This window comes from Macrotis lagotis, chromosome 3, assembly GCF_037893015.1.
Source record: "Macrotis lagotis isolate mMagLag1 chromosome 3, bilby.v1.9.chrom.fasta, whole genome shotgun sequence".
Classification (NCBI taxonomy): domain Eukaryota; kingdom Metazoa; phylum Chordata; class Mammalia; order Peramelemorphia; family Peramelidae; genus Macrotis; species Macrotis lagotis.
The window spans coordinates 12,785,564-12,808,777 of NC_133660.1; the positions used below are offsets into that span (position 1 = coordinate 12,785,564).

Consider the following 23,214-nt stretch of genomic DNA (forward strand, 5'->3'; position numbering starts at 1 on the left):
GGTCTCACTTACCAGCTGTATGACCCTGGGTAAGACACTTAATTCTGTTTGCTCTAGTTTCTTCATTTGTAAATTGAACTGGAGAAGGAAATAGCAAACCATTCTAATATCTCTGACAAGAAGACCCCAAAACACGAAGTCGACTAAAACTGAAACAACTGAACACCACCACCCAAACGAGAATGAGAAAGCTTCTGTAGTTATTAAGGGATTGAAGGAGGAATATTTTCCAGAGTAAGGCTTCTCTTTCAAGAAGTATAATAGGACTACATCTCACACCTCAGCAAGATGCAGCGTTGCACATTGTGGACTTGGAAGCCTAAGTCCAATGGGGTATTTCTTGAAGCAGTCCTGCTGTCTGCCTACAATGGTACCATTATAATATCATAATTTACTCTATATTCACCAAGAGTTGGACAGGAACATGGTTACAGTAACCAACAGACTTTATCTGGTTGTGATGAGAGAAGTGGTGACCTGTAGTTTTTCTGAGGGTATTAGCATTCTACATAAATGTTTCTTCTCAGACAATGATGGGCTACAGTTAAGATATGACTTGTAATACTCCTATGCAAAGATACTTTTGGAATGCATACATAACTGAACCAAGAGGGACTGCATAAATGATAGGGGTCTGGTGGGCAAGATAGGGAGGATTTGATTCTTCACTGGGATATGGGGAGAAAACAGTAAATCTTTCCAGCCATCAGTGAAAGTACAGTATGTTAAATATAACAAAAGTACGGCATGTTAATATGTACTTGTGAAACTTGACATTTCCTCTACATCCTATTGATTCTCAATTCTATTGAAATTAATAAAGATTGAAACTAATGACATCATTTTGCCCTTTTCTATTTTTCAAACAAAGCCCAGAAATGTAATGGCATCTTCAACCATTTCTGTTAAGATCACTCAATTCAAAGGTAACAGATGTAGTAGGTCTTTACGGAACAAATCACAGTATTTAAATTCCTTGAAGGAGCTTTTTTGCTTTCTTTTGTTATCTCCAATGCATAACACATAAACCTTTAATAACCGCTCATTGATTGATACATAAAATAAGAACTCTAAATTCACAGCCTTAAGACTATGGTCTTCTCTCTCCTGATAGCTTCCTTAAATGGCAGATATCAATTATCAAAAAGGGTGTGCTCTTTTGGGTTATGCCAATGTCAGATCTCTGAGGGTTAATATAAATCCCCAAATCCCCTTAAGATGCTGTGATTGTAAAAGCTTGGCATTTTTTGTAAGTGGTTTCTTTAAACAGAAAACTATTTAATTTGTCTTCTGTTTCACTTGCAGCCAATACTATTGCATTCTTTTCTAAGTGTAATTTTCTCTCTAGAAAGCTTCTTTAGGGGTGGCTAGGTGGTGTAGTGGAGTTCCAATATGGCCTCAAACACTTAAAAATTGCCTATTTGTGTGATGTTGGGTAAGTCACTTAATCCCACTGCCTTAAATAAATTTTTTTTAAAAAGCTTCTTTAATCTTGAAATTTTTTCTTTACAATTTTTAAGAAAATTATATTCTTTTCAGTTGGATTCTATCCTGGGGCATGGAATTACCAAAGAAAATATAGATACCAAAGGTTTAGATTTATTTCTTTTATTATCATTATTCATAAGTATATTCCTTGCTTCAAGTCCAAAAGTTTAATGTTTAGGTTTTCCATTTGAATAATGCATCTATAGTTTCCTTAATTACATACTTGAGACAAAAGGCTTGGTATTAGAACAGAGAATAGTACTCTTTTAAAAAAAAAAGTTTTACTATTGTCTTTTTTTTTACCCCAGTCATTTCCTTTTGGTTTAACAAACTGTCTGAATTGTCATTTCTTGTTCCAAAGGAAGTTGTGTCTTCAAATGCCCCAGACACCTTCCCTCAGATAATGATGTAACTCTATTTTTCTTTTTCTAGATTAGAGACACAATAAGATTCAAGCCCAACCTCTAACTCATTGCATTGGTGACTTGGCTAAGTTTTTTAATCTTTTAGTGATCCAGGAAACTCTTGAAAACTTTAAATTGAAGTATAGTTGCAGATCTGCACAGATACAGAAACTTTCCTGACTAAGAGTTCCCTACAGCATTGATGTCACAAGTCTAGGTTAAAAAAAAAGTTTTGAACGATGTCATAGAGAAAAGAAGGCATCTCTTCTAGAAAACTTAAATGGAATTGAAGTATAAAAATTACATGTAAATAATTGAAGTATAAAAACTTGAGCATGAACTTTGAAGGACTCTCATTACAGGCCAGAGGTTCTTGTGAACCATTTTAGAGGTGGAGTTAACCAAGGTGCCAAAATGAGGGCACTCTCCTATCATTGGATATGAGATTGATTTACTGTTGGCATAAATGAAAATTAGTGTAGTTCAAGAAAAAAATGATTATTAGAGAAAGATAATCAGAAAAATTAGAAATCTTCAAATGTCCAATTCTCTGATAAGCAGCATCTGAATTATATCAAATAGCAGTTGCTTTTCACAAAGGGAGTCCAAGGCATTTATTGTGCTTTGTTTTTTAATCCAATCACTGCATCAAACTTGACATTGATAATCCTTCTCAAGGCATTCACGAAACGTTCTGGTAAGATTCTAAAAGAAAAACAACGTATGGAAGAATTTAAGAAATCAGTTCTGGAGGTCTTAGACGCAGTATTTGCCTAAGAGATAACTGTCTTTATGTTTGTTTACCTCTCAAAAATCCCTTCACATTCAAAGCTTCATGTTGCTCAAGACCAAGAAGGTGAGCTTTCAGCACATTCTCTGAACCAGACTAAGGTCAGTGTTCAACAAAGGATAATGAGGAAGAAGTTTAAGTCTCTAGATTTTAAAACTACATATATTAAAGGGGGAGAGAGGAGTAATTTGAAGTTTAATAAATTATGTTTCCTACTAAATATAGATTTATCTTTTTCTTCTTAAGGAACACATTTAATTTCTTTTGGAATGATGATTTCAGTTGGTTGATCAAAACTGGTTAAGGGAAATTGCGATGAAGGAATCCTTTCTATATTATCAATTGACAGTCTAAGAGAGTTGCCTGGGACACTGACAGGTCAAATGACTTGTCCAGAGAGGAAAAGCCAGGATGGATCAGAGGCAGCCCATGAATCTGGGTCTTCCTGTTTCCAAGATGACATTGTTCTGGAGGCCATTCTGCCTCGTACCGAATACATTTAATTTCTTTAAAGCAGAACACTAGACTCTGGGCACAGTAAGCACGAGGCTACTAATCTTGAAAAGAAATTCATAACCCAACATACTAGGGGCAACTAGGTGGCTCAGTGGACAGAGTACCAGTCCTGGAGTCAGGAGGACCTGGGTTCAAATTCAGCCTCAGTCACTTAAAAATCACATAGCTGTGTGACCTTGGGCAAGTCACTTTAACCCCATTCCCTTAAATAAAAATTTTTTAAAAATAAAAAATCTTTTCATAACCCAACACACTGGAAAGCAATCAAATAAGTTGCATTTCAACATGTAAATGCATATTAGTCCCTGGTTGTTTATTTGTTTACAGAGAAGTCAAATAAGTAGATCAATCAATTCAGTATCACATGAGGGATGAAGAGCTTTTGATACACTGCACTTAGATCCTGAAATCATAAACTTGGAGCTGGTAGTGAAAGGCCATCTAGTTCTACAGCCTAGCTAAGGTATAAATTCCTTTTGTATACCTGACAGAACATCCTTATATTGAATCTTTCCACTTCATACAAAACTTCCCAGATTTCTCTGAAACTCTCTTTGTTCGTTTCTTGTAGGATAAAAAGTATTCCTTTATAGTTATATACTATAATACATTCAGTTATTTCCCCAAGTGATAGATATGCCTTTTGAATTTCTGTTCTTTGGCACCATAATAAAAAAGTTATAATTTTTGTATGCACAGCCACTTTTCCTCTTTCATTGATGTCTGTAGAATATAGCCCTAGTAGTGAAATCACTGAATCAAAGGGTCAAGTTTAGTTACTTTGTGTCCTAATTTCAACATATCTTTTTGAATGGCAGAACTAATTCATTCTCCAACATTTATTATTTTCTTTTTTTTTTTGGTCAAGATTATTTGATTGTTATAGGGTAGAACAACAGAGCTGCTTTAATTTGCAATCATCAATAAATAAATAAATTAAAAATTTAATGTAATTAGTGATTTGCAACATTTTTCCATAGGAAGCTTAGATTTAATCTCATAAGAGCAGCCAGCTTTCAACCATTTATCATTCAGAGAATAACTCTTCTTTATTTTGTATCAGTTTCCTATATATTTGAGAAATGAGACTTTTGGCAGGGAAACCTAATGCAAATATTTTTTCCTAGTTAACTGTTTCCTTTCTAATCACAACTGTAAAGAATTTGTGCAAAACCTTTTAAATTTTATGTAATCAAAATTGTTCATTTTATCTCCTAAGATCCTATGTATCACTGTTTTTGGTCATGGATTTTTCCCCCTACTCGTAGATTTGAAAGATAATTTTTTTTCTTTTGATTTGTTCTGGATATCTTTTGAAGTCATATAACCATTTGGAGTTTATCTTAGTATATGGTATGAAGGATATTTCTAATTTCTGCCAGACTGCTATATAGTTAGCACAACAGTTTTTGTCAAATAGTGAGTCCTTAAACACTGACTGGGACTTTAGGGTTTATCAAACATTATGTTAATATATTCCTTTGTTTCTTATAACCAATGCCAAAATTTTTTGATGATTACTGGGACATATTTTTCTATTTCTGGTAGAGATAAATTAAAGTCTTCTACTACTACAGTTTTCATTTAGCTTTTCCTTTAAAGAATTTAGATACTATTTCATTAATATATGTTTAGTATGGAAATTAATTCATCATCAATGGTACTTTTCAGCAAAAGTAGTATACCCATTTTGTTCTTTTAATTAGGTCTATTTCTGCCAGTGTAGGCATCTTATCTGTAGCCATGCTTGCTACCCTGGGTTTTCTAAGTTTAGATAAGGCATAATAGATTTTGCTGTAACACATTAGAACTATCTGTTTGTCTTGATGATTCAAGGGTTTCTTTTAGACAGTAGATTTTGTTCTCACTATATTTTCTTTTTACAAGGCAGTAGGGTTAAAGTGACTTGCCCAAGGCCACACAGCTAGGTAATTATTAGGTGTCTGAAGCCAAATTTGAACTCAGGTCCTCCTGACTCCAGAGCCTGTGCTTTATCCACTGCATCACCTAGCTGCCCCAACATTAGAGTTCTAAAGGGACTCTTGTATTATCTTCACCTTTACCAGGATACAGTTTATCCCCACAAAAATCTCTCCTGAATATTCACTGTATTTGCCTCTGGACCTGTGTTTATATTTTAATGGTTCCATTCAACTCTGATCTTTTCACTGGAATGTTTAGAAGTACTTTTATTTCACTGAAGATCCCTTTTTTTTTTTGCTCCCCTCCTCCTTGTAACATTTTACTCAATTTTGTGAGGCTAATTATTCTTGGTACACATTCCTGGCCTTTTAGAATCCTTTTTTTGTAAGACATCTGGTTTCTTTCATTTCATGAAATATGATATCCAAGGTGTTTTTTTTTTTGTTATGACTTTCAGTTGGTCCAATTAGTACCTTATCTATCTTTAATATGTTTTGTTGGTCAGTTGTTTTATGATGTCAGACATCTTACATTTTATTCTATTTTTCCAATATTATGACTTTGTTTTAATATTTCTTATCTTCTGGAGTCATTATACACCTTGTATCCTTTCTAATTTTTAAAGAGTCAGTTGGGTAACCTTTGGGTTAAGTTATTTCTCTTCTTAAGTCTTTTTCCATAGACCTCTTTTGTTTTCTCTTCTTTTCTCTATTGCTTTAAAATGTTTACTTTTTACATAATTTCTCCTAGGAATACTAATTGATCTTTTTTTGAGACTTTTCTATAAGCAAAGTACTCATAGAATTGGAATTATTTTCTTCTGTTTTGTGTCTCAGGACATCATGGACATTATAATAATTCTTTGTTAATCTGTTTTTGTTCATTTTTGGGGTCAGCTTTCAATATGAAATTCAAATATGCTCAGCCTCTGTTGGGGTACCTGGTCTATAGGTCACATAGTGTACTTTTAAAAATTAAGTTCATTATTAATTCTATTCATTTTTAGCCATTTAATTCAAGTGTAAAAAAAAAGACTATCTAAACATTTAATTTTCTGATATCTAAGTTTTAATTTCTAATGCTGACTCAAATACAAAAGATGCTCACCTTTCCAGGAGTATTATAAGACTTAAAGAAGACGGAACAAAAATCATTTTTTGCTCAGTTAGTATGCCCTTCATGAGCTTGTTTACTACTTCCTCTGGCTCCAGTGTAGATATAAATCTGAAATTAATAGGAAATCTTAAAAAACTCATCATATTTCACCAAGATGTTAGGCTTAACTTAAAATGTAATAAAAATAATTAGCAATATAATTAAACATGTTGATTGTGCTATGGAAATAACTACAGAAGTCAAACATTTATAATACAGTGTGATTTTACTCTTGCTTCAATTTTTGAGAACCCTTAATTCTGCATAAGAGAAATTAGTTTATAACTTTACTACAGCACTATATTATTCCAAGATAGGACTTAAATATATATACACAATGTGCGTATGTACCTATGCACACATACAGATACATACATGTGTATATACACATGAATATTTCTTGTTATCACACATATATTTTATATGTGTATTTTCTCTGGGAATACATATATACCCACAAATACGTCTCATCATACATCCAAATATACACATCTATTTGTATGTATGTATATGTGTGTGTCTTATTATCCCTGATGAGTATACTCATTTTTCTATCCCAGGACTTGCATCTTGCACTATTTGAAAAACTTTTCCTATTCACTTGGCCTCAACTGTAGGGGTGATGACTACTAGCAATGAATTCCTTTGTCCCTGAGTTCAACGATTTGTTACACACAATTTCTAATGACCTTTTCTTTCTCCTTCAAACACCGACAACAATACTGGATTCCTTATTCTGATTTCCACTCTGTAGACATTCTAAACTATAAAAATCCATTTTTAAGGACTTATCAGGAAAAAGACTAAAAATTTTAAAGTAATATGCCAAGATAAAGTAATTAGAAATTTGAATACCAGAAATCTGATTACTTCTAGATTAGGTGATCCTTAAACTTCCTAAATATATTTAGTATACTTAATGTTCCTAAGTTTGGCCCATAATCCACATCAGTGAATACTGGAACTAGAAGAGAATGGTGCCATGTCTCAAAATGCTACTGCACCAGTATTGGAATCTGCTGATCTAGCCATGGTATAGTAAGATTGCCCATTTTTACCATAATAGACTTAACTCTCAACCAATTAAAAAGTCAACTTGCTTGAATGGAATATTTAGGGGATTCCACCCATAGTATACTATCAATACTTAGCTAACTAGATACCTTCCTCTATCAGGGGAAAGTGAAGATATATACCATAGTATATTCTTCCAAATTTCCCAAAAATATAAATAACAATGTAGTACATCGATTAGTTTCAGATTATTAAAAAATCCTTATTGAAAGTTAGATACTTTCATCCAAATTCAATTTTTTTCTGAGTTTTCCTTATTTTACATTTTAGTATTTATTTGATAAGGCTGCAGCAACCTGAACACCTGATAGGAAGTTATTGTTCCATGTCTACATTAGTCTATTATTCAGTTAGTAAAGGATGGGTCTTATAATAATAATAATAATAATAATAATAACTAGAATTTATATAGTTATTTTGAGGTTGATATATGAGGAGTGTCTCTAGCAACTGTGCTCTAAGGTTGATGTAATCTGAGCCTGCTCTCCTCCCCTTCTTTCTGCCTCACCTCAAGTTCAATCACAGGTTCTTATCTTTTTTTTCTTTCCTTTTAAACTCAACTACTCAGTGGTTAGAGTTTGCTTGATTTAGGACTAATCCTTCCTTTAATCTACCCTATCTTGTACTCCTCTTACTTCTCTGAACCCTTCTTTCCTGTTGAGTGAAATGTATTTCTGACCCCTTTTAGTGTTTGTATTCATACTCCTCTTGGACCAGTTAAGGTGAAAGTGAGATTCAAGTGTTTACTTCCCCTCCAGCTTCCTCCTTGTTTCTATGATCTTCTATTTGTGCATATTTGGAATAACTTCCTCTCACTCCCAACTCTTAGTCTCTTTTTCTCCTCTATTCCTTTCCCCCTCCTTTTCTTTTTTTTAGATCATCAACAATTCCCCCCCCTTCAAACCCCCATTACCTGTTTCATGTGATTCCCACTATGACCCTGGATTACTATAGGGTACTGAGAAGATTCATATATCATCTCCTCATTTTAGGTTTGTCCTTGCTTTTCACCTTCTGATTTCTCACTACTATTTACATATTTACAGAATACAAAATTTACACAAAGTTCCTATTCTTTTCTTTCTGTTCTTTTCTTCTAGAATGCTTAGACATCCTTTATTTCATTAGAGATCGATTTTTTGCCATCTAAGAATATACTGTTTTGTTGAATAAATTATTCTGTTGCAAGTTTTTATCTTTTGTCTTTTTGAATACTGTATTTCAAACCTTCTGTCTTTTAAAATGGCAGATGTTAAATCTTGTGTGATTCTTACTAAGATTCTTTGGTTCTTAAATCCTTTTTTCCAACTATTTGTGTTATATCTTTTTTTTTTGACCTGGGAATTCATTTTGGAGTTTCTTTCAGGAGGTGACTGGTGGATTTTTTCTATTTCCACTTTACCCTCTGGCTCTTAAGAGTTGCAGGCAGTTTTCATGATGTTTTGAAAAATGATGTCTAGGCTCTTTCTGTCCAGGGATTTCAGGTAGTCTTGGCTTAAATTATTTTTACTTCTCTGTTTTTCCAGATCAGTGATTTTGCTATAAGATACCTTATAACTTTCTTCTGTTTTTCAGTCTTCTGACTTTGTTTTAATAATTCTAGCTGTCTCTTGGAGTCATTAACTTCTATTTAGTTCCTGCTACTTTTCAAGGTTATTGCTCTGGTTATGTCTTGTACCTCTTGGGATAAGAGACATAGAATTAATTTTCTTTAAAATCATTTCTTCCATAGCTCTCATTTTCCCAACCCCCCCCCACAATTCTCCCCTTGATCTTTCATTTCTTTCTTCTAGTACTTTCCTTTATAAAATCATTTTATTTTTTAAACAAAACTTAGTTCATTTTGTCCATGAATTTTATTTGAACTTGTATCCAAACTGTTTATTTTTTTTGTTTATTTATATTATTACAATAATCTTGCTGTGAGAATAAACATAAACCCCCTCCACCCAAAAAAGATGAGAAACCTCAAGAATAATGAGAGATAAAAAAATATACTTCAGTTTGTGTTCAGATTCCAATGGCTCTGTCTCTGGGATGAGTTGCCCTCTTTATCATTGAGTCCACCAAAGAAGTTGCTTCAATACTTTTCCCACAACAGCTATTACTAGCTGTATTTCCCTCCACTCTATTTCTTCCCACTCTCATTTATTCCATTCTCTCTCTCTCCTTTCACTTTGTCTCTGCTCAGAAGTGTGTTGTATCTGAGTACCCTCTCCCACAATCTTCCCTCTCTTCTGTCATCTATTCCCCCCCTTCCTTCTCCCCATTCCCCCTTTTCCCATCCCTTTCTTCTCATTTTTCTCTAGGGTAAGATAGATTTCTATACTCTATTAGGTGTGTATGTTATTTCCTCTCTGAGCCATTTCTGATGAGAATGAAGGCTCATTCATTTCCCCCTTGCCTTCCCCCCAATCCACTCCATTGAAAAAAATTTTCTCTTGTCTCTTATGTGAAATATCTTAGCTCCTTCTTCCTCCCAGTACTTTCTTTATCACCCACTGACTCCCATCTTTTTACTGTATTATACCATTATATTCCACTCCTTCCTATATCCTGTCTATATATGCTCCTTCTAACAGCTCTTATAAATTTGTTTGCTTATTCTTCAAGTCGTATAGAGACTGCAGAGAGACTTCTGCAGTTCATGAGTTATCACTATCTTCTTCTTATGCAGCAATACAAACAATACATCATTACAGGTAGTCCTTCTCGTCCACCCCTCTATGTTTCACCTAGTCCTGTACTTGGAGATCAAACTTTCTGTTCAGCTTTAGTTGTTTCAATAGGAAAGTTTGAAAGTCCCCTGTTTCATTGACAATTCATCTTTTCCCCTGAAAGAGGATGTTCAGTTTTGCTGGGTAGTTGATTCTCAGTTGTAAACCAAGATCTTTTGCCTTCCAGAATATCATATCTCAGGTCCTATGATTCCTTAATGTAGACACTGCCAGATCCTGTGTAATCCTGACTATGGAGCCATAGTAATTGAATTGTTTGTTTCTGGCAGCTTTTAGTATTTTTCTCTTTGACTTAGGAGTTTTGGAGTTTGGCTGTAATATTCCAGGAAGTTTTTCTTCTGAAATCTCTTTCAGGAGGTGACCAGTAAATTTCCTCTATTTCTATTTTACCCTCTGCTTCTAGGATCTCAGGGCAATTTCACTGCATTATTTCTTTTCCTGATCGTGACTTTCAGGTAGCCCAATAATTTTTAAATTATCTCTCCTGGATCTGTTTTAGAGGTTGGCTGTTTTTCCAATGAGGTATTTCACATTTTCTTCTAATTTGGGGGGGGGGGGGTTTGGAATAGTTTTATTTCTTCCTGATTTCTTATAAAGTCAGCTTCCTTTAGTTCCATTCTACATTTGAAGGAGTTATTTTCTTCAGAGAGGTTTTTAATCTTCTTTTCCAGCTGGCCAATTCTGCTTTTTAAGGCATTCTTCTCATTTGCCTTTTATGTTGCTTTTTCCATTTGACCCAAACTAACTTTTAACATATTATTTTCTTCAGTATTTTTTTGTATTTCTTTCACCAAGCTGCTGATTTGGTTTTCATGATTTATCTGCATTGCTCTCATTTCTCCTTCCAATTTTTCCTCTACCTCCCTTAAGTGCTTTTCAAAGTCTTTTTGAGCTCATCCATAGCCCAAGTCCATTTTCTATTTTTCTTGGAGGTTTTGGGTACAGAAGCTTTGATTTTGTCATTTTTTGAATCTTCCATGGGACCAAAGTAATTTTCTATGGTCTGATTCTTTTCTTTTTGTTTGCTCATTTCCTTAGCCTATGACTGATATGCCACACTTATAAGACTTTGGGGGGAGGGGTTTGGGATACCCCACAGGGACCTTAATTCCTCTAAGGTCTTATGAAAGGCTCTGATTGCTCTCTTTCCTATGCTCTGGTATGGGGATGACCACAGGCTCTCCCTTCTGTTCTGGACATGTTAAGGAGGGTCCCTGCTCAGCTATGGTAGTGTTGGTGCCCAAACTACAGCCTGATCTGAGCAGGGCAGCTGAGTCCCACCCCAGGGAGAGCAGAGAGACTTCTGCAGTCTCCCCCAAGCTCCTTACTGTTCCCAGGAATTCCTGCCTTCACATCGCCATCTTGGCTCTACCTCCCCAAACCATTCATTTTTGAGACTTTTCCTGCAAATGTTTTGGAGTCATTCTATTCTTCCAGGATTTTGGCTTGAACATCTCTGCTACCATAATAACATTTAATAGTGGAATTTTTTTGTTAGCTTATTCTTCAAGTCTTACATCCTGATTTAAGACTTTACTTATTTAGGACCATGATCTAGGCACTTATGAAGGCTCATACTTGTTCCTTTTTTTGTGCCTTCCTGTTTCCAGGTGTTGTTTTATCAGCAACAGTTTAATCTGGGGACTTGCAAGTTTTTAGTAGTTCTAAACTAGTCTAATCCAGCGGGGGAGGCAAGGGCTTCTCCTCTGATCTGAGCTCTGTAAATTCCAACCAGAGTTTGGGTCTGAGCAACAAGTTGGAACTCTAACAGATTATTAGGAGACTCAGCCTCTGTCTGCAGATAGAGAGTTCTTACAGGTTCAGAGGGACTTAACTGCAGCTATTGGGTTTCCTGCCCTTGTTACTCTATTGCAGACTTCACAATGGGCCCCTGCTGCTGCATTAGTGCCAAGGATTATTCTTCTGTACTCGCTTCACTCTCAGCCCATAGCTTAGGGACCATAGATCACCAACCACAACTGTAGGTTCTTTCCTCTGCACCAGATCTGTGACCCAACATTGAAGAGTAAGCCACAGCACAATCAGCCGACACCTGGGCCTGCTAGAACAGGTACCTCTGACTCAGAATACAGACCCCTTCTTTCATAGACCAGGGCAGGTCTGATTCCAGTACTGGAAAGTTCTACATGACATGCTCTTGGCTATCCTTTTTGATGTTGTGTTACATCCATTAGAATGTAAACTCCTTCAGTCCAAGGACTATATTTTCTTCTGCTTGAATTTGCATTCTCAGGACTTAAGGGAGAGCTTGGCAAACAGTAGGCACTTTTAATAAGAGTTTGCTGACTTCGAAATTCCAGACTAAATTGGTAGATTTAAAGTCTGTGATTTTCCTGTTCTTCTGTAATCTTCTGATCTTTTGAGATATTTTGAAAATAAATCTCTGAATTTTACCTTGCTGCTGTCCATATGAGTTTCTTCTGAACCTATCTGATTGGGCCCTGCTGTTCATCTTCCTATTTGTCATTTTCTATGGTGCAGTGGGGACCCTATATTAGAGTATGACTAAGAGGATTAGCCTGGCTTCATGACAAGTTTCCTTTAGATGTTTTTCTCCTCCAATACTTTGTGTGGTCTTGTGACACAATACTGCTTAAAAATTTCCATTTTTTTTCTTTGTATTAATTGAAAACAATATTGTTTTTAAACTGGTGTTGCCCTTGACTCACATCTTTCTTCTTGGCAAAGAAATCAAGTGTTTTGAGGCTGAGACAATTTCTTGACTTCAGTTCCTTTTTACGTTGCAATAATTTGTTATTTAACATAACTGCTCTTGATAGTTACTTCTCCATTTTCAGCTAGAAATTGCATGTACGAGGAGACCCTTCTGGCTTTATAGTCTAGTTCTGTTAGTCAACTGATATTTCTCCTTATTCTGGCTTATAATAGCAATTGTTTTTCTAATCTTAAATTGTGAATTGTGGATTCTATTAAATACAAATTTCTTTCTTGTCATAATTCCAAATGTTTCAATACACACATTATATACTTCAATACACACACATTATATTGATACATGTGTATATATGTGCATGCACATATAGGGTATGTGATTATAGGTATGTGTGTTTATATAGATATATATGTTTACATGTGTATATCTATCTCTCTTTAGGACTGGTTGTGATACTGGTCTGTTCTAGATAGAGAGTGCCCTACCTCTGATAACCATACTGTTTATTTGCTTGAGAAATATTTCACCAGAATTGATAAGAAATGAGTGAGGATGTAAGGAACAAATGTGATTTGAAAATTAGATTCCCAAACCTGTTATTTACATGGCTGAGAGGAGGAATTCAGCTTGGAACTCATCCACATTCCAATGTGAAGAGAAGACAATGATAAACAAATTCAACTGTCACAGGAAACAAAACCCAAATCTTTGGGCAAAAGTTTCTCTAAAGTTTGCCTTGGACATTACATCATCCATAAAGCTGATGTTCAAAGCAACTTCCAATTTGTTTTTCTTACCTTTGTTGAATTTACACCCACCTGGTACTTGGATTTTTGATGAAGCCCGTATTTATGAAATTAGGGCAGAGGCACGATGTTTTGATTCCATGTTTTTCTAAGGCTGCCATTTCTGCAGTAAGTGCTTGGTGAAATCCAACAGCAGCAAATTTGCTTGAACTAAATGAGGGAAAAAAAGACATAATAAGAACAATTTTTGTCTTGATATCCCTTCCATGTCCATTACTGTGACATGAAACACCCTCTTAAAAATTCATAGTCATTCATAGTCTTTTCAGTGGTACAAAGCATAATAGTCTATGCCTTTTATTTTATGCAAATTTTGTCTGCATCGTTCCATAAATTTCTTCAAGGCAGTTGCCCCCTAGGACCAGGGATTTTCCTCTAGATCTTTTGATTCTGTCGAAATATCAATGGGACCACAGGTTATCTGTCTCTCTTTGTACATGACTAACATATCTCTTTTCTGAACACAAACCTCCCTAATATGTGATTTATGCCATTTTACAACCTCTGATGGTACCCATTATTTGACTTTGGGTAACTAACAACACCAGTTCTTCACAGATTATGAGGATTATATTCCATGAATCATAGCCAAATAATATCTCCATAAGAATACTGATGTTAAAAAGATAAACCTTTGTCTCAAGGAGAACCTAATTTATTTCAGTCTTGAAGGCTATACAACCTGCTATTCTCATTTTGTTTAACAGCAATCAAATGAAGTATTTCTCTGAGAAATGTGGTCCATAAAGACTAGCTATAATCCAACTGACTATCATATCTGGACAATAGGAGTTCTTTATCCAGTCAAGCTTTTCTGTGTGAATAATTAGGTTAAACTTTCTGGCAATTATGTATCTCATTTAGGAACATTTACAATATTTTCTTATTTAATCAGAAAATTGTCAACCACAAATTGAAACATCTAGAAAACCTCATCATTTCTATATGTGCTCTTCACTAGGCATCTGCCATGACAATTTGAAATGTCTCTCTTTATGGCTTGCTTGATAATATGCCTTGCTTGCTTGATAATAAGAGTCAAAGGACAGAAAAATATAATGCTTTTCTAAGTTTGTACGTTGATTTTGCTTATTAACAGTTGTAGAAATTTTTATATTATTTTGATTTTTTTAGGAGACACTTTGCTGAAGGGGAGCCACTGACTTAAAGGCAGTATTTTGTTCCATTGAATCAAAAATTAATACTCAATGAACATATTTTTAATCATCTGTGCAACTGTAAAATGATATGCTATGGAATATTCACAAAATTCTTTTGTTCATAAAGAATGCATTAAACTATTCTCATAAAAATTTTGTAGAGATGGGAATGTAGGACTTAGAGTTGTTAGATATTTGAATTTTCTCCATCACTTTTTTGGAATAATAATGAGATACATGATTTTTTACAAGCATTTATTATCCTGCAGTATTTCAGTCATTTTGGGAATTGATCTCCTCTTTGTATAATTGCCTCATTCAGCAACTGTTCAATGCACCTTTATTTTCTTGAGTATTATTTTCACTTCCTCATAAAGCATATTAGGGACTGTGATATTAGAGTCCAAATGTTGAGGACTCATTTTTATTTTATTAAATTTGTGAGAAAAAGTTTTACAAATCTTTTCCTTTTCCTCTGTTTACTGTCTTCAATTTCATTTTTTTTTTAAGTTTGTTGCAAGGCAAATGGGGTTAAGCGGCTTGCCCAAGGCCACACAGCTAAGTCATTATTAAGTGTTTGAGATCAGATTTGAACTCAGGTCCTCCTGACTCCAGGGCCGGTGCTTTATCCACTGTGCCACCTAGCTGCCCCATTCCAATTTCATTCTTAAATGACCTTGGGATGATCTGAAGTAGTTGAATCTCTCACAAGCTTTCAACAGAGTTGTTTTCCCTTGCCCTGTTTCTGTTTATCAGACAATACTAGAAGCAGCTGGATGGGATGGAGAATAGAGCATCTGCTCTGGAGTTAGGAAGACCGGAGTACAAATCCATCTTCTGATATTTACTAGCTGTGTGACTCAGGGCAAGTCACTTAACCTTGACTGCCCCCCCCCCCAAAAAAGAGATGCTATTTCACACAGTTTTCTATCTTCTTTTTATATCAGAATTTTTTTTTTAGGTTTTTGCAAGGCAATGGGGTTAAGTGGCTTGCCCAAGGACACACGGCTAGGTAATTATTAAGTGTCTGAGGCCAGATTATATCAGATTTTTACAAAAAAAATTGTATTCTAAATCAATGTCAAATTAGATGAAATATCTCTTTGCTTCCTAAGTTTGTTTTCTGGATGAAGCAGTTTCTAACCTTTTTTGGTCTCCTCAGTGTAGTGAATGATTTACATCAACTTAATCAATTTAAACTTCTGAAGGAGAAAATGATACTATTGATGCATGTTGCTTTATCCATTTCTTTTTTTTCTTATGACATCAATAGCTTTTTGTTTTGTTTTGTTTTTTTTAGGTTTTTGCAAGGCAAATGGGGTTAAAGTGGCTTGCCCAAGGCCACAGGGCTAGGTAATTATTAAGTGTCTGAGGTCGGATTTGAACCCAGGTACTCCTGACTCCAAGGCCGGTGCTTTATCCACTACACCACCTAGCCACCCCCATCAATAGTTTTTTAAAATTAGTTATGTTGAGGGGCGGCTAGGTGGCACACCGGCCTTGGAGTCAGGAATACCTGGGTTCAAATTCGACCTCAGACACTTAATAATTACCTAGCCCTGTGTCCTTGGGCAAGCCACTTAACCCCATTTGCCTTGCAAAATCTAAAAACAAACAAACAAAAAACTAGTTAAGTTGAACAGACTTAAATGCATGAAATATATAGTTTTTAATCCCAATTTTTTTTGATTTTTATCTTTTTTATCTTGTTCTATGATTGGCTACTTACAGATAGCTTTTTTTAAAAAATGACTGTCATATCAGTAACTACCTACTATGTTAGAATGTAATCAGATTCACTTTGAGTTCTGTTACTTGGTACTTCCCTTAGTTACTTCTCTTTTTGAAGATGTATTCACCATGGGAAAATATGATGCTTCTGTCTTTTCTTGTGCTCACTTTTGAATCCCACATCAATGGTGATTTCATTTGGAGGACAATGACCTCTACCTCCCTCATCATCTTCAATAATGGATGATATATAATACATGATAATCTTTTTTGGATCAATTTTTTTTTTAGGTTTTTGCAAGGCAAATGCGGTTAAGTGGCTTGCCCAAGGCCACACGGCTAGGTAAATTATTAAGTGTCTGAGGTCGAATTTGAACCCAGGTAACTCCTGACTCCAGGGCCAGTGCTCTATCCACTGTGCCACCTAACCACCCCCCCCCCCCCCCGGATCAATTTTAAACTCTTGTGTGACATTTAAAGCTCTTCTCAGCTTGGCCCCTTTGTAGCTCTCCAGTCTTCTTACACATTGCTGCCTGCACTCCATGGTTTAGCCAGAACTTGATGGTGTTGACATGAGTCTCCGTGACTTCTTCCGTGGCCATCTCCCATGGCTGGAAGAGTGCCTTCTTCCCTTTACCTCCCAATTTCTGCTTCCTTCAAGACTCAACTCAAGGGCCCCATCTCGAAGAAGGTCCTTCCAACTGTCAGTCCTTCAACATTTCCTTCTGTCTGACTGGCATGTGTCTGACTATTGGATACTCATTGTCTCTTCAACTAGATTACAAATTCCTTTAGGGCAGAGACAGTTTCACTTTTGTCTTTCTATTCCCCAAATTCCCGTCATGGATAATTACTTAATAAACATTTGTGGATTGATTTGATTTGAGAGCTATTTTGTCTAGAGGCATAACTGGGTTGACATCCCAAGTAGGTAGAGCAGGTTCAGATGCTTTATGGGCGTGTGATCCTGGACAAGTTTCTTAATGTCTTTGTGCCTATGAAGGGTATGGACTCGATAACCCCTACAATCCCTTCTGGCTCTAAATCAATGATCTGATTCAGACCCTAGTATGAATACTGCAATTCAAGATAATCAAGAATCTCATGAAATCATGCTCATGCTTACTTTGACCTGTCCCTGGAGGACCTGTGAGCTATCCTTTTATTTAGCTATAATCTCCTTTTTGTTCTCTAGTTTCACTTATAGCCATAATATCAAGATTATCATGAATCATGTACTCTACTAGTATATCTGATCCATGGTCAAGAACCTTACATTTATGGATTACTGTTTAGAGATGCTTTAAAAACTGTAATTCTTAGTAATGTTCTATCCCCTTTAGAAGCTACATGGAGTTGCTCATAAGACTGAGGGTCATTTCATAATTGTATTTGTTTTATGGCCAAAGAATTCATCACCAAGTGACTATCATACTGTTGATTAGCCTTCTCATGACAAAAATGATTTCATGTGACTGTCACTTCTCCAAGTGAGCTCTCTCATAACCATTAATCATGAAGATACTGTTGATTAGCTAACTGGGGAAACAACATACAGCAAACAAGAAACAAAACAAAAATGAGGAAAATAAGTTACAAAACCTACCAATAAGCCAATAAGAAGGGGACCACTGTATGTCCGGCGGCCGAAGCCACTGTTACAATATGGCCATGATTATTCTTCATCATCGCAGGGAGGAATGCTTTTGTCGTCTTGAAGTAGTTTTGTCAGTTTTTTTAAGGAAAAAAATGCTGTTATTATTTATTCATAACATACTTATGGAGATTTGAAAATTTACTATTTTCATATTTTGACAAAATAAAACATTATGTTAATTAAAAGGAACGATAAAGTTTGGTTAGACTTGGTTAGCTTGTGAAGTATAAAAAAATTGAACATAAAATCTAAAAATTCTGAGGATCTAGCTTTCTCCCACCTCTCTAATTCAATTTCTTCATGTTAAAATGGTTCTACCTAGAATTTTTCTTTTCAGTAAAGCTTAATTCGTTGTGGTATGGAGCTGGCCCACAGCACTCAAAGAATATACTGGTGAAGCATAAGCTCAAAGGAGGTCCTATCAAGAGGAAAAGGTTTCAAGAAAGGGTCATTTTAACAACTAAATTCATATAAACTTATTCCTACAGAGTTAATTAGTAGGTGATGAATTTGGTAGGGATATATTATTTCCCAAAGGCATGTTATGAGTTACATGGGTTTGTGGATCAGGCGCATCAATGAAATTATAATTGTTTTGAATTATGAATATTTAAACTTGAAAGTACTAGATAATCTGTAACTAATAATATCTCACTATATGATTAATTAACATAAGCAAAAATAGAAGTGTGTTTTACAATATAATATAAAGGGATCTAATATTTGTCCCTTATTCTGGAAGAAGATCAGGACATCAGGGAGATGATGCCATGACAAGCATATTAATTGGATCTGAGTGAGGGAGGGCTGTGCTAAGTCACCAGCCTCACTTTTTCCCCCTGGAACCAACCAGATAGGAGCAGGATGACTGGAGATGGCCATGTATGCAAAGCAATAAGGGTTAAGTGACCTGCCTAAGATCACATAGCTAGTAAGAGTCAAGTGTCTGAAGCCAGATTTGAACTCAGGTCCTCCTGACTCCAGTAAAAAAAAAAAGACTACAAGCTTCTTAAGAGGAAGAGGGAAACCTAATCTGTAAAGGAAAACAAAAGAATGGAAATATTTGACTTAGAGAGGGAGAGAAGAAAAGGTTCATTAGATACCCAAAGCTAAAATAAATAAATCTGAGACTATTTCTGAAAAAATAAAAAGAATACTCTGGAGAAAAACAATTATTTTTCCTGTGAAAAATGAAGTGATACACGGATGAAATCAGATGAGAGATAATACAATAAGTCAGAGAAAGGAAAGAAAAGAGTAAGGATAATTGGTGACAAAAAGAGGGAATGTTATATATACTACAGAAAAAGGTGAAAAAAAGGTCATCTGAGAATCAATACATTACCTAGAATTAATGTCTCATCTGCTTTTAAATTCCAAACATCCTATTCCAAGAAATTGTCAGTGAAAACTACTAAAATCTATTAGAACTACAGGACAAAGGGAAAATAAGTCACCATCTGAAAGAAAACTTCAAATGAAAATTCCCAAGAAATCATAGAGAAAAATGCCACAGACAGCCTGAAAGAAAGGGTTTAAGAATCAAGTAACCACAATCAGAAATGCATAAGACTTACATTAAAAAGAAGGAAATCTTTGATATTCCCAAAGTCACAAGAGAAAAATTTTCAAGTTCCCTGCAAAACTGAACATAATTCTATGGGGAAAAATATGGACTTTTGATAGAATTAGAGGACTTTTTACAGTATTCTCAATGAAGGACCAGAGTCAAGCAGAAGATTTGAAATGCAAATACAGGACCTTATAAATGTAAACAAATTTGATCATTTAGAAGGAACTATGCAATGGTGATATGCTTATATCTTTTTCTTTCTTTTTTCTTTTTTAGTTTTTGCAAGGCATATAGGGTTAAGTGGCTTGCCCAAAGCCACACAGCTAGGTAATTTAAGTGTCTGCGGCTGGATTTGAACTCAGGTACTCCTGACTCCAGAGCTGGTGCTCTATCCACTGCGCCACCTACCCACCTAGATATGCTTATATCTTTTTTTTTTTCATTTGCATCTCTCTGATACTTTATTTTTTTTAGGGAATTTTTTTAAATTTATTTTTATTAAATGTATTATTTGAGTTTTACATTTTCCCCCCAATCTTGCTTCCCCCCCCCCACAGAAAGCACTTTGTCAGTCTTTACTTTGTTTCCATGTTGTACCTTGTTCCAAATTGGGTGTGATGAGAGAGAAATCAGATCCTTAAAGAGAAGAGAAGTCTAAGAGGTAACAAGATCAGACAATAAGCTGTTTTTTTTTTCTAAATTAAAGGGAATAGTCCTTGCACTTTGTTCAAACTCCACAGCTCCTTATCTGGATGCAGATGGCACTCTCCTTTGCAGACAGCCCAAAAATTGTTCCCGATTGTTGCACTGATGGAATGAGCAAGTCCTTCAAGCTTGAACATCACTCCCATGTTGCTGTTAGGGTGTACAGTGTTTTTCTGGTTCTGCTCATTTCACTCAGCATCAGTTCATGCAAATCCCTCCAGGTTTCCCTGAAATCCCATCCCTCCTGGTTTCTAATAGAACAATAGTGTTCCATGACATACATATACCACAGTTTGCTAAGCCATTCCCCAATTGAAGGACATTTATTGGATTTCCAATTCTTTGCCACCACAAACAGGGCTGCTATAAATATTTTTGTACAAGTAATGTTTTTACACTTTTTCCTCATTTCTTCAGGGTATAGACGCAGTAGTGGTATTGCTGGGTCAAAGGGTATGTACATTTTTGTTGCCCTTTGGGCATAATTCCAAATAGCTCTCCAGAAGGGTTGGATGAGTTCACAGCTCCACCAACAGTGTAATAGTGTCCCAGATTTCCCACATCCCTTCCAACAATGATCATTATCCTTCCTGGTCATACTGGCCAATCTGAGAGGTGTGAGGTGGTACTGCTTATATCTTAATAGAAGAAACAAACTTCCCTTTCAGAACTCTGTTTCAAGGGTAATAGATGAGGTTAAATAAGATAAATAGAAGGCATAATGGATGGGTTGTTTTGATGATCTTAAAAGAAGATAAAAAAGGAAGGAAAAGGTGACTAATAGGGAAGACAGGGAAAAGGCTAAAGGGAATGTACTATCTAATATATTCAGGGTGTGTGAAATTAAAAGAACATATAAGCATGGAAGAAAGAATGAGGGAAGTTCATTTTCATCTTAAGTGGACAAAGAAGAGTGGAACAAACTCCTTTCCATAATGAATGAATGAAAATGATCTTATTAAATACTCCACATGCCAATCTTGGGGGACACAAGTGCTAAGCATTGGGGACAAATAGGAAAATCAAACAGTATCTGATCTCAAGAAGCTCAGGGGGAAAGGGGTAGAAAATATTAGGGAAAGAGAAGAACGAGGTTTAGGGGAAGGAGGGATTGGTCCTAAGTAAAATTCCACTATCAGAGGGAAGAAGGTAAATGAGGATTAAAAAATAAACCTAAAATCTTACCCTTAGGTTAAAAAAAAAAATCAACTTCAAAGGTACAAGCTAGAAGAGCCCTAGTTTATCTTTAAAAATCTGAAGAGAAAAAGAAGAGTCTCATATATACCAAAATATACTGAAACTTTAGTGGTAACAAAGAAACAAAATACTTGGAGAAATTGTGGTACAAAAATCAAATGGAATATCAATGTGCTCAAATAAATTGTGACTATGGAGAAATACAAAATGGCATGGAAAGTTTGATATGAACAAAATGTATAAAGTGAAAAATAAAGAACCAGGAAAACAATATAATTACAACAATACAAATGGAAAGAACCAAAACAAAACCACAAAAAACCCTGAAAATATAATAAGTAAACAGTCCCAAAGAAGAGATACAAGCATGCTTCTCTACTCTTTCTTTGCTGGTGCAGGTGACCATTATTGGGTGTTGAATATTGCACATATTGTTGATGTGTTCATTAATTTTGCTAAGTTGTTTTTTCCCCCCCTTCTCTTTATTCTGTTAACACTTTCTTTGTGAAAAAACAGAAGACAAAAAAATTTAAATAATAAATGACAAGATCTGAAGACATAAGATGAAATGAACAATTTTGATTTTAAAACTTAAAAACTTGGGCAAACAAATAGAGTGCAATTAAACTTAGAAGGGAAACATAATTTGGAAGGAAAATTGATTCTCTGATAATGGTCTCATATTCAAGATATATAAAGAACCTATTTAAATTTATAAAATTAGGAAACATTTTTGATCAAAGTATGAATAGTAGTTTTCAAAGAAAGACCTACAAGCTATCAACAGCCACATGAAAAAAATACTCTAAATATTCTTAAAAACTCTAAATTACTAATAAATAGTACACCAGAAGGTGGCTAGGTGGCTCAGTGGATAAAGTACTGGGCCTGGAGTCAGGAAGACTTGATTTTAAATCTGGCCTCAAATCCTTATTAGCTGTGTGACCCTGGGCAAGATTCTAAATCTCTGTCTTAATCTACTGAAGAAGAAAATGACAAATTGCTCCAGTATGTTTGTCAAGAAAATTCCAAGGATGATTCACAGGTCATGAAGTGTTGGCCACAAGGATTAAACAATAACAAATAATGATGAACAGAGCATGCTCATCCCATCTTTATTTCATTTTCATAGAGCTTGTAGTACTAAAAAAGTTCACTGATTCACAAAAATATGTAAAATTTTAAAATGGAAGAAAAATAGGCATTCATTGATTGGAGAATGGCTGGAAAAATTGTGGATTATGAATCTAATGAACTATCAGAGTGTTGTGAAAAGTGACAAAAATAGAAAATCTGGGAAGACTTATATAGGTTGATACAAAGAGAAGAAAATGCTACAAGAGAATATAAAATAATACGAAGAATAACAATAAAAGATAGTTAAATGCTGAATTTCAATGAAGAATCTTAGTTTCTGGAGAACTGACATCTTTAAAATCAAAAAGCAATGATACAATTTTTAAAAGTTACCCCAAACTTGCTTCACAAATATCTGAAAGGTTCTGTTTATATCAGCATAGATGATTCTTCTATTAAGGCAGATGAAAATCCTGTTTGAGATTAAGGGTGTTCTAGATAGGCCAGTCTGACTTAAGGAGTAAG

The 23,214-nt window shown here is 35.1% G+C and overlaps 1 protein-coding gene across 1 annotated transcript in view; it reads right to left on the reverse strand.

The window, feature by feature from the left end:
- Window positions 1-1,592: 1,592 nt before the first annotated feature.
- HSD17B11 (hydroxysteroid 17-beta dehydrogenase 11) overlaps window positions 1,593-23,214 on the reverse strand; it is a 33,297-nt gene continuing 11,675 nt past the window's right edge. The window contains exons 4-7 of the mRNA XM_074228124.1: window positions 18,087-18,193; window positions 13,602-13,739; window positions 6,229-6,345; window positions 1,593-2,597 (exon numbers count right to left, since the gene is read on the reverse strand). Coding sequence (XP_074084225.1) covers window positions 2,507-2,597; window positions 6,229-6,345; window positions 13,602-13,739; window positions 18,087-18,193 — 453 coding nt within the window. The 3' untranslated portion in view covers window positions 1,593-2,506. The remainder of the gene's footprint in view (window positions 2,598-6,228; window positions 6,346-13,601; window positions 13,740-18,086; window positions 18,194-23,214) is intronic.